A 13,089-nucleotide genomic window follows, 5' to 3' on the forward strand; every position below is an offset into this window, starting at 1 on the left:
CAGAATACATCCAGAAGGAAGCCAGTCCTGAAAGACTACACATTGTATGATTCCACTGATTGTCCTGAATGGGCAAATCTATAGAAAGAGGAAGTAGATTAGTGTCTGCCTAGGGCAGGAAGAGTGGAGGGGTGTTGGAGAGTGAGAGGGTATGAATGATGAAAATGGTCTAAAACTGATTGTGGTCATGGTTGCACATGGTGCATATACCAAAAACCATCGAACTGTACACGTGAAATGGGTGTACAGGGAATTATATCTCAATAAAGCTGTTCAAAGATACATCCAGAATTCCACCCCTGCTCACCATCAATGTCACTACTATGCCAGTCCAAGCCACTGCATCTGTCTCCTGAACCCCTAAAACAGCCTCCTAACTGGTCTTCCTAATTCCACAGTTGTCCCACCATTGTCTATTCCCTGTGGAGCACGGTAGTGATCTCTTCAAATGTAAAGCAAAATATGTCATTCATCTGCTTTAACTGCTCTCCTGTCTCCCCATCACATTTATAATCAAAGTGAGCATCTTACCAAGGCCTGCAAGAGCCCGAACAATCTTCCTTGGTGATCACTGTCCCCCCCCGATTTATGTGTTATGGCCACACTGGGCTGGTTTTTTCAAACACAGTCTCATTTCTGTCTGCCTCCACACCTTTCTGTGTGCTGCTCACTCAGCCTAGAATTTGACCCCACATCTCATCATGGCTCATTCCCTGGTACCATGTAGGACCAGGCTCAAATATCACCACATCAGGGAGGCTTTTCTTGCCCAAACCTATTGGGAATAGTCCCCACTCCATCAATCTCTAGCCACTCACTTATTTTATTTTCTTCATAGCATTCATCACTATTTGAGTTTACAACTTAATTGATCTGTTTAGTTGTCTATTGGAAGTCTCCTCCACTATCATGTAAGTTCTATGACAATAGGAATTTTATCTTGCTCCCCATGGCATTCCTGGTGCCCTATCCTCAGTGTTTGTTGAATGAATGAGTGACTGAATGAAACCACCACATGACTGTGGACACAAGACACTAACACATGAACAACTTTTTCTATGTATACTTCCCTTCCTATTTTATAGCTTCACTTGGTGTTCTTCACATATTTTAAAACTTGGGTTAAATTTTTAGGAGGAAGTTCTTTCCAGGTTCCTTTTCAATTCCACTCAGTATATTCCATTTAGGGTGTAACTTGATGCCTAGACTGGTTAAACCACTATTGCTATTTGCGTGAAAGTCCATGAAAACATGTAAAGGAATTCGGGGCCTATCCTTTTTCAACTGTTCCTGCTCTAAATGTCAGCAATGGCCACTTTGGTGGCATGAAGCTGGGTCTAGCCTTAACAGTACATGTTTTTATTTTTATTCTGAAGTTTACTTACAGTGTGGACTTTCTCGGGCCCCTGTCCTCAGAAGAATCCGAGCAATGGGCACATTGTTGGTCATGATGGCAATATCCAGAGGTGTCAACCCCTCACTGTTAGGTGTGTTGAGATCTAGTTCTTCTGGTGTGTACTGATACAGGAGGATCTGCACAGCATCCATGTCCTGTTGTTCAACTGCCTCGAACATTGCTTCATTGCCCTGGAAGTTCTGGGGAGCAAGAATACTGGGAGGTTAGCACACTTTCACACACTGGCTTGCCTTGGCAGCTTAGCTGCTTTGATGTCAGTGACTGTATCCACATTCAATTTATCCCAACATACACGATGTTTTTTTTTTTAAGATTTTATTTATTTATTCATGAAAGACACACACACACACACAGAGGCAGAGACACAGGCAGAGGGGGAAGCAGGCTTCATGCAGGGAGCCTCATGTGGGACTCGATGCTGGGTCTCCAGGATCACGCCCTAGGCTGAAGGTGGCGCTAAACTGCTGAGCCACCGGGCTGCCCCACACAACTTGTTAAACACAGTTGGACCCTCCCTCCATCTTTCTAATGGGCACTGATTGGATCTGGACATTTAGATGCACTGAGACCACGTCGTACGGCATGGCTGGTCTATAGATAAGAGCAAATACCAGCTTTCCTCAAACCAGTCTTCTCTGCAATACTGTCTGATAGGCCGTTTCTAGGTGTCTTATGAGGAATGTAGCATGCAGTCATATAAATTTGGTGCATACTGGATTAAGTTGGGTTATTGCATTATTTTACTGTAAGACCTCTCAGAAAAAAAAAAAAAAGACCTCTCAGAGCCTTTAATAATTCTAACACGCAGTTATGACTCTCCAATAGATGGGAAATATGACCTGTGTTAAATATTTGTTCAGAGAACATTTTTTTTTAATTGCATTTGTTTTAACTGCCCCTGGAATAGTATTCTATAGAACACAGTTTGGGAAAGTCTGGCATAGATAATGCAGCATAGGTCGCTGAAATGACAACTGGCTTGGAATTAAGATCACACTTTTCCTCCCTCTCATCCCCTCCTTCCCCATCCCCATGTCCCTACTATCACTCAGACCCAGACCATTGCCATCCCTCACCTGGACGATGGCAGTGACCTGCCCATTGCTGGTCCTAGTGTCCTCCACTGACATTCCGTGCTCCGTACTGACACAAGAATAATCTGTCTAAAGTTGATGATGTTACATATCCCTTCCTTTCTACAACTCTTGAATAGCTCTCACTGCCTGCAGGCCAACTCCCCAGCTCCTAGACTCCTCTGAACTAACCTTAGCACCTTCTCGACCCAAAGCCCCAGCCACTAAGCACCTGGCATTTCTGAGTCCTCAAGGGAAGAGCTGAAGAGGTGGTGTTCAAGGAGGGTTTCAGTGGCTGGGTGGCCAACTGTGCTAAATGGGCCAAAAGTTGAATATTCAGAGGATACAAGTCACCTATAGAAAAATAATAGCTGATGACAATAGGGTTACATTGAAAAGTTCTATCAGAGGTTAATAGTAAAGGAGTAAAGCTCTGAATTCTCTCAAATATATATTTCTGCAGCTAATGGGAGAAGAGTAACACATATGCTATTTATACATCTATCTGGTATCTTCTCCAGGAGTTGTCTGCTCTTTAAAAATGTTGAAATACCATTGGTCCTGACAGAGCACAGCGTTTTCCTGATTAAACTGATCTTCAGTGACCAAATATTTAGCTTGGCAGGGTTTATTTTTAGTATCATCAAAAATCAATTCTCTCCATCAAAGGCTGTAGGTCAGTGTAACTGAGCACATGATGCATGATTGAAATTGAGGGAAATACAACGCTATTATGCAAATATATGTTTTGACAATGGGGTCCCAAGGGATACAACTATTTTTGGTATTCAGCTCTCTTTGCTTCAGGACTGGCTGTTGAATGGAGAAGTGTTTTGTCTACAGTCTGCCAAACCGAAGAGCCTCTGCCGCTGAGGCCATAACTTGGCCACCACCGAGCCCTCCCAGAAGATGAGCTTGAAATGAGACACTAGATGACAAAAGAGAAAGAACAATGTTAGCATGCTGCCCTGTCCGCAGTTGTGTATTTGTCTGTGATTCCTCGTATGCCTAATTTCTCATGCGCCATATTTGCTCTTACTCTTGAGTCATTTCCTCCTCCATGCTTTTGTTGGCAAACCCTAGCATGCTTCTCTCTGGGAAGGCGAGGGATCATTTCTGTGTTAAACTCAAAGTGGTGCCATTACCCCCTGCAGAAATGCCCTTGCCGAGCATGGTAATATCATGCCCTCTGCTTTTACTGAGGGTTATCAGAAACTGCTCTCTGGGACACCTGAGTGGCTCAGTAGTTGAGTGCCTGCCTTGGGCTCAGGTCGTGATCCTGGGTCCGGGCATTGAATCCCACATTGAGCTCCCTGCAAGGAGCCTGCTTCTTTCTCTGCCCAAGTCTCTGCCTCTCCCTGTGTGTCTCTCATGAATAAATAAATAAAAACTTGAAAAAAAAAAAGAAAGAAACTGCTCTATGATGTCTGTAATGTCACCAACATTGACCTTCCTTTTCTATCACATAATTCACTGTGGCATCTTATAAATTAGGCCAGGGGACTCAGCAACAGGAAAACATTAGTTTCTTCTGATAGACTAAAATACTTTCAGTTATCAGCTAATTGGATGCTATACCCAACCGGGCTTCATTTTCTGCTTTGACTGACTGGGAACTCAGAGAGAAATGTCATGGCAAACTTTAGATACTATATTTATCTGAGATTTTAGTATATTTATTTCTCTTTCCATCCCCATTATTTTCTAGCTTTTTCTTTTTCACTCCTTCCTCCCTCCCTTCCCCACTCACTCTCTTTCTCTTTCTATCACTTTATTTATTTCCCATTATATAATACATACATATTTTTGGCCTAGATTTGGTTTTGAATACCTTGGAAAAGCGTATGGGCCATACATTATAAATAAATAAATGAAATGTTCATTGTTCATTTGCTATCTGAATGAACACTGGAGCTCTCAGAAAGGCTATTTAATTCATGCTCTGTATTTGTCAAACTGCCATTTTGTTGTTGTTGTTTCTTTGATTCATTAGAGAAAGAAAAACTAAGAGAAAAGAAAGGGCAAGACATTATGAAAATGAAAGGGAAACTCTCCCACTGAAGCTCCGGCTCACAGTACAGATGTGTGCCATTCCTGCCTTACCTGATTCTCAGCATTTGTAAAACTGCAAATGCAGGTGCAGAAGTACATGTAGAGCATCTTAGAATCTCCTTCAACCCAAACATGGCTGCACAAATTAAGCAGAGAAAAGAATAAAGAGTGTTATTACCACTGAGGTCTTTCTGAGGCTCAGTCGTTCTGTTCTTGTTCGAAAATAGGCCTCGTCGAAGGAAGAGTGGCTCCCCTTCAGTTTCTCAGAGAGGTTTCTGTACAGGCGTTTGGCGGCATTGGGAGACGATGGGGCACTGTGTTTCTTTGACTGAGAAAGATGTAGATTCTGCATTTGTTGGGTCATTTTCACACAGCAGTTCCTAAGAGGAGGAAAATCTGATGTGGTATCATTTACACAAGATAATTATAAGTTGACAAAGAATTTTATCACCAGTAACCATCTGGAATCCTAATAAAATGCTGTAGCTGGAAGGGACCTTGGAGAGGAGGCCCAGTTTTTTCATGTTATAGACTAGAAAGCTGAAACCCACAGCCACATAGCTAATTGGGGGCAAGAATGATATGACAACATCTATTTACCATTTAAACATACACATTTACATACAAACATATGTATGACTTGAGTCTCAAGCCTTTTGGTCTCTATCCCACTGGGAGGAAGTGTCTCAAATCTATAACCCAGGGGTTCTGTTCAGTTCCTCTTGGGTATATGTAATTGGGATCTTTCTACCTACCTCCTTTTAGATGCTGCCCTCTGTTGGGTGTGGATGTTCCCTGCAGATACCCCTTTCCTTGAGGTGTTAAATTGTGCCTCTTGTCTAAGACTTGGTGAGTTACCTCAGTGCCCAGAAGTTTGGGGGATTTGTATGCATAGGTCCATCCCTGCTCACCCCAGATACCCCAGAGAGTATCCTCCAGGGCTGTCACTACTGCCATTCTCCAAGTTGTGCTTGACTGCTGTTCCACAAATCTCTAAACAGGTCCTCACCAATGTCATGCTTGCAGTCAGTTTCCAGGAAATCAGCCTTGCCATTTCAAAAGCCATCCACCATTAAGCTGGGTATTGCTACTTAAATATTGATGCTACTGAGGCTCTGGCTGCCTGGCATGCATCTGTGTATTGGATAAGCAAATGCACAAATGAAATAACTGGCCGAGGCAGTTATGTGCCAAGTGTTCCACCCCAGGGGAGCCTCTGCTACACTGGGACCAGGTCTCTCTGGAGCATGTGGTTACCTTCCCACCACATAGAGATTGGTCAGTTCCCAATCTCCAGTGGAGTCTTCCATTTGTAATGCTGCCATCGCTGCTAAGCTGCGGCTCTCAGAGGTCATCTCCTGTCCTTGAATTTTCATAGTCTTATGGATCCCGTGATATAAGTATCATGGAGAATCTCTTTTGCTAACCCCACTCTTCATAGGACTGACTTCAGAGCTTCTCCATTTCTATAGGATAAATTCTAAGTTCTTTTGCCTCACACACAAGTGTTTGCCTCTCCAGCCTCATTCATACTGTTCTTCTATGTTTTATGTTTCAGTCTTTCTGATCTCCTTAGAGTTTCTGAAATAGTTCAAGCTCTTTTCTACCTCTGAAATAGTGTTGCTTTGGCTCTGGAATTTGGCAGACCCAAGCTTGGATCATGGTATTGTTATCTATAATCTATGTGACTCTAGGAACTTTATTTAAATAAAGCTTGTTTGCACTGCTTTTGCCTGTACTGGAACTCCATCTATGCCTTCATCACCTAGGAAATGACTGCTGATCCTTAAAGTCTATGCTCAAGTGGTCTCTGACAGCCCCAGGTAAATTTGTGTATTTCTTTACTGATTTACTTAGGATATGCCTCTTACAGAAAATATTTTATTATATTACAGCTATTTGGCTGTCTCCTAGCTGGTCTGTATGCTTCTCAAGAACAAAGACTGCCAAGTACTAATTTTTATACCTAAAATATGCCTGCCTCGAAGTACAAGAAACATAGTTCAGATTAGGAAGCCTATTCCAGCTACTGACTATGTGACATCAGGTGAGTTACTTAAATATCTAAATCTTATTTTTCTCATTTATAAAATAGGGATAATACTTAATATCACATTACAGTTATAAGGATTTGATGAGATAATGCACATAAAGAGCTTAGAATATAGGAAAACTCATAACACTTATCATCTTGTTATAGAAGATGTTCAGTAAATACTTTAGAATAAATGAATGCTCACATGAGAGTCTATGACAAGTAATATATTAAGGAACTACTCAGAAAGCTCATTTCTTCCTCATGCTTCTGAATTGGGTTCCATGTCCACTGGCACCAACTGACATTGACTTACTTGTACTTTAACAAATGGAGAGCTATCCTGGTTACATTGCTGAATGTTGTTAGGCACCTTTTAAGTCTTGCTTACAATTTCTTGCAACACAAAAAAAGACTTCCTAATGCCTTTCAATTTGGTCAGACCTATTCAGTTTTAGTCACTTGTATCGGGCCCACCCAATCTTAGCTAAATGGTCATATTTACATTTGGGAGGATGATTTAAAGCACTATTTGTAGTGTGTATGTACATACGGGTGTGTTTTCATCTTTAATAATCTTTTCACTTACGCAAAAGCAAAAATAGAAAAAGTAGGTGATTTGGCATCTTTCTCATTCTATCTACAGATCCTTTAACTTTGCTTCAGTAGCAATTAAGCGTTTCCTCTATATCTTGCTGTTCCCACGAAAATTCCAGATTGATAGCAAGCTGGCTCACATGGAGATTGCCTTAACCTCTTTCTTTCTGCCTTCTGTCTCTAGACTTTTCCTTCAGCGCTAATGCCCCAGTTCAAGCCATCTGTCTTGTCTACATCATTATCATTCCCAAAATAACTTTACATTCTTTTGTATCTCACACAGTGCCCAGGAGTCCAGTAAATAAATTCTTGTCGATTGATCAAATTCCAGTTACTTGCCCTCTAACTGATGACACCTACCCACATGGCCCCCTTTGTCTTTGCTCATCTCCCATCTGTTCCCTTCAGTCAAAATAGGTTGACTTTCCCTGTCTGACTTCCTTCTCATACTGCCCCAGCTGTCCCTTCCTTCCTGGCCATCATTCAGCATGTTTCTATTCTTCTAGATTTCATCTATCATTATATTTTCTCCCCCCACCATATTTAAAATTTTGTCTGATGAAAGACATTGAAAAAGGCGCTTTGTATTATTTGTTCTCATAAACATGCACACCCCTCCCAAATAACTGTACTCTTAAATTTTTACCCTTATAGAAAGGGGCAAGCCTTTGAGAAATAGTGTTGCTTTTTGGCTCTGGAATTTGGCAGACCCAAGCTTGTTGTTATCTATATGTGACTCTAGGAACTTTATTTAAATTCTCAGAGTTTGTTTCACCGTATATAAAGAGAATTCTTATAGAGTTGTGAAGATTAAATGAATTAACAAATGAAAGCATGCATCCTATTTAATGCTTACTACAGCCACTCAATAAATAGCAGCAATTATTAAGATTACATCAATCTTCTTCTCAAATCAGAGACACCAAAGTACATTGTAATAATTTACATAGTTTTCTTATTAGTTTTAAACATTGTTTTAAAACATGACTTTATGTACTTATTATACTATTTAGCTTGATTTTGATAGAAAAATATAAGTATATATTTTTATATGGATGTTTACAGTAACAGTAAAACAGAAAGTTGAACTTCAAACAGTGGAAAGAGAGGAATAAAGATAAGTCTATAGAAAAATTAAAAAATAAAATAAATAAAATAAATAGAAATGTAAAATGAAGTAGTAAGGCTAAGATTTAATATACCTGTGAGCACAATATACCCAAATGGTTTAATTTCCTAATAAAAGACAAAACTTTCCAACTGAGATTTTTTTTTCCAAAGTAGGCTTCAGGCCCAGCATGGAGCCCAACATGGGGCTTGAACTCACAACCCTGAGATCAAGACCTGAGCTGAAATCAAGAGTTGGACACTTAACTGACTGAGCCATCCAGGAACCCCTCTGAGATTATAAGTGGTGCACCTAAATAAACGTTTCACAGAAAGATTAAAAATAATAGTATGACAGCGGGAATGGCAAAGTAATGACTTCCAAAAATCTTCTCTTTCATAAAAGCAATAAGGATACTAGCAGGAATTATCAGAATTAATTTTCTCAGAACTCTGGAAATTAACCAAAGTTTTGCAGAATCCATTTCTATTTGAGACAAGTGGCTAATTTGGTAAGATCAGTGAGCTTTGTGGCATTTTTAACTTGCTCAGTTCCTATCTTTCCCAGCTCTATGGTAGCCTTGAAGACCATCAATGTATATTCATGATTAAAAAAACAATAATCTGGCAGCCACTGAATGGTGCAGAATGGTGACAGAGCTCCTTCACAATCCCATTTTGAGAGAATCATCATCATTTGACCTGGCTGGTGGTTCCCTGGAAGACCCCACCCATAAGATTTTTCTTTATTTGATGCTGACCTCAGAGTTCACAAAGTGCAAATAACCTTTTCCCTTAAGGCATCTTGTCAAAAACAAACATCAGCAATTGTTTAATCATCACAGCTGCCTGAGGTGCTAGATAAAAGTAGACTAACAATAGACTAATCAAAAAGCTTAAAAGGGATATGAGATGCCCATAGAGGACTTTGAAAAGCTCTGACACAGTGTCAGGATCTAGCTGACCACATGTATGCCCAGGGCTGGGAGCATTCTCATAAAATACCTGAGAAGGTCCTAAGCTCTTGTCTCTGTCTAATGTTAAGGCTACATGAAAAGCAGGAAGTGAAGGGTAAGGCAGAGCTGACAAATGCCTGGTTGGATAGCATGGAATGTGTGCCTCAACATGTGCACAGAGCCCTTCTGTAAAGATCAGAAGACCGACTGGTTTCAGGCATTTAAGGAAATTAAGCTAACCAAGCAGAGACTTCAGTGGCCATCAAAATGATAAGGAATTGACAAAGAATACAGACTTTACAGACTTAATTCTGAAAAGTTGCTAAACAATAAACCCTGAGAGAGTGGGATAATTTGATTTGTAGAGTTGCCACATTATATTCAGATGTCTAGTTTTTTTTATTTTTATTTTTATTTTTATTTTATTTTTATTTTTTTTAGGATTTTATTTACTTATTCATGAGAGACACAGAGAGAGGCAGAGGGAGAAGCAGGCTCCCCATGAGGAGCCTGATGCAGGACTCGATCCCAGGACTCCAGGATCATGACCTGAGCTGAAGGCAGATGCTCAACTGCTGAGCCATCCAGGTGCCCCAAGATTCCTAGTTTTTAACAAGAAAAATATGAGCCATGCACAAAACAAACAAACAAAAATATGTCTCAGTCATAGGAAATAAAGCAGTCAATAAACATTGCCCTGAATATGTTACTTATTAGACAAAAACTTTATTTTTTTTATTTTTTTTGACAAAAACTTTAAATATGATTATCTTAAATATGTTCAAGGAACTTAAGGAAACCATATCTAAAGAAATAAAGAAAATTGTGAGAATATCTCACAAAATAGAGAATATCAATAAAGACAACTTATAAAACAAATCCAGAACCAAATAGATATTGTGAAGTTGAAATACATAATAAATGAAAAATTCACTAGAGGTGCTCAGCATTAGATCTGAACAGGAAGAAGGAAGAATCATGAAACTTTATGATAGGTCAATTGGGATTATCCAGTTTTAGGAGCAAAAAGAGAAAAATGTGAAGAAAAATGAGCAGAGTCTCAGACAAGTGTCAAACACCACCAAGTGTACCATACACATAATAGGAGTCTAAGAAAGAGAGGGAGGAGGGGGAGAGAGAATATTTGAAGAAATAATGGTCAAAAACTTCCCCAAATTGATGAGAAGCATTAACCTACACATTCAAGAAGCTCAATGAACACCAATAGAATACACTCAAAGAGATTCACACCTACATAACATCATAATTAAGCCACTAAAGGCTAAAAACAAAGAGAAAATCCTGGAAACAAGAAATAACTAATTACATACAAGGAATCCTTAGGAAGATTTACAGCTGATTTTTCACCAGAAAACCATAGAGGCCAGAGGGAAGTGGGATGACATATTCAAAATGCCAAAGAAAGATCGTCAAATAAGAATTTCTCTATACAGTAAAACAACTCTTCAAAAATGAAGATGATATTAAGACATTCAGGGATAAACAAATACTAAGAGAATTTGACAGCAGGCCTTCCTTACAAAAATATTAAAGGGAAGGACGCATGGGTGGCTCTGTCAGTTAAGTGTCCAATTCTTGATTTCAGCTCAGGTCATGATCTCACAATTGTGAGATCAAGTCCTATGTTGGGCTCCCTGCTCAGCAGAGAGTCTGCTTGAGATTCTCTTTCTCCCTCTGCCCCTCTTCTCCTCTCTAAAATATATATAAATAAAACGTTTTTAAAAAAGAGAAATATTAAAGGGAATCCTTCAGGCTGAAATGAAAGGATACTAGACAGTGACTCAAATCCACACAAGGAAAGAAAGAACATTGGTAAGGAAACCATGAAGGTAAACATAAAAGGTAATATAAAACAATATAAGTCTATCTTTTGTTTATAACCCTTTTATTCTCCTTTCTGATTTAAGACAATGAAATGAAAATGAAATTAAAACAATTCTATTTATTATAGCATGACATTAAAAAGATTTAAATCCTGAGGAATAAATTTAACAAAAGCAGTACAAAATATATTAACCTTTCCTCAGTTCCTGTTTTCCTGTGCTATATGATTCCTTTTGGGGACTTTACTAACATATTGTGTAATCCCTAGAGCGTCCAGAAAAGTGTCTTAAAAATGACAACAGTACTCTCTGCATTTTTGTATTAAATTGACCTGGGAGAAAAAAAGAGACTCACTTGTTGAATGAAATATCTGATGGGTAAAATAGATACAGAATCCTAAGAGGAGAACTAGCAAGGAAATTATTTTCATTATGTTACATCTGGAATATTACTCTTTAGAGGGGATTCCTTGTTAGCCATTTTTACTGAAACAGAATGAGATCTATAGCTCTGTTTTATTCCATTCTTCAACTTCAAGATAATCATTTTGGTTTTAAGCACAGTATTAAAAGTAGGGACTTTGGGGTGCTTGGGTGGCTCATATGATTGGGCCAGTGACTCTTGATTTTTGAGTCAGGTCATGATCTCAACTCAGGTCATGATCTCAGGGTCATGAGATCGAACCACAAGTCAAGCTCTGCACTCAGCATGAAGTCTTCTTGAGAGTCTTTCTTCCTCTCCCTCTGCCCCTCTTGCTTATGTTCTCAATCTCTTTTTCTCTCAGATAAATAAATAAATCTTTTAAAAAGGTAGGGGCTTTGATGTCAAGTCTGATCTAACTTTGGATCTGGCTCTTCTACCTATTAACTGCATGACATTGGGCAAATTATTTACCATCCCTAAGCTTCAATTTCCTTAACAGCATTCTGTATCTGAATTATAAAAGTCATGTCTAAAAAGAATAGTAGAGTTTTTTTTTTTATATATATATATTTATGATAGTCACAGAGAGAGAGAGGCAGAGACACAGGCAGAGGGAGAAGCAGGCTCCATGTACCGGGAGCCCGATGTGGGATTCGATCCTGGGTCTCCAGAATCGCGCCCTGGGCCAAAGGCAGGCGCCAAACCGCTGCGCCACCCAGGGATCCCGAATAGTAGAGTTTTAAATGTTTAGCACAGTGCCTGAAATAAATAGATGTTCAAAAAAAAATTCATTTCAGGCCTACTGTTCTCAGGCAACTACTGGGCTGCTTTTTGACACTACAGATTAGGTTTCCTTTCTGAATTTCATACAAATGGAATAATCACTATGCACTTTTTAAAAATCTGCCTTCTTTAACTCAGCTTAATTATTTTGAGATTCACCCACATTGTTATATCTATCAGTAAGTAGTTCTTCACTTTTTATTGCTGAGTAGTATTATGTTGGATGGGTATAACCACTATTAATAAAATTTTAGCCATCATTTTAATAAGAAAAAACTCTTGAGAGTTTCTCTAAGAAAATAAATATATCTTTTGTTTTCTTCCTTCAAAGAGGCTCTAGGGGCCCTGAGAGGCAAAGAGAAGGGCAAACAGATCTGTTGATTGAAGTTGGGCTGGTCTCTGCAACACAGCTATAGGACCAGAATTTAGGAGATAGGAAGACACGCTATATGGGAAAGCTAGTCTCTAGTTTTATACTTTTGTTTTCCATCCTAATAGTTTCTTTTCTCCCACAATATTTAATAAAGGTTATGTTAAATGTTACAGCCTGCCAGATATTTAAGGGAAAAAAATACCAATTCTATACAAAACTCTTCCAAAACTTTGGTTTCATTTTAAGGCTAACATTGCCCTGATACGAAAACCAGAAAACAGGCATTACAAGAAAACAAAGCTATTGCTCAATGTCTCTCACAAACATAGACACAAAAAAGCTCAGCAAAGTGTTAGCAAGTAAGATCCAGCAATATACATAAAGGATACATGATGTTTCATGATCAGGTAGGGTTTATTCCAGGAAAG

The 13,089-nt window shown here is 39.2% G+C and overlaps 1 protein-coding gene across 2 annotated transcripts in view; it reads right to left on the reverse strand.

The window, feature by feature from the left end:
- ANKFN1 (ankyrin repeat and fibronectin type III domain containing 1) overlaps positions 1–13,089 on the reverse strand; it is a 298,786-nt gene that overhangs the window by 134,873 nt on the left and 150,824 nt on the right. For both annotated transcript variants that reach the window (XM_077852611.1, XM_077852610.1), the window contains exons 4-5: positions 4,721–4,922; positions 1,386–1,596 (exon numbers count right to left, since the gene is read on the reverse strand). In XM_077852611.1, the coding sequence (XP_077708737.1) occupies positions 1,386–1,596; positions 4,721–4,922 (413 nt within the window). The remainder of the gene's footprint in view (positions 1–1,385; positions 1,597–4,720; positions 4,923–13,089) is intronic.

This window comes from Canis aureus, chromosome 16, assembly GCF_053574225.1.
Source record: "Canis aureus isolate CA01 chromosome 16, VMU_Caureus_v.1.0, whole genome shotgun sequence".
NCBI classification, from domain to species: Eukaryota; Metazoa; Chordata; class Mammalia; order Carnivora; family Canidae; genus Canis; species Canis aureus.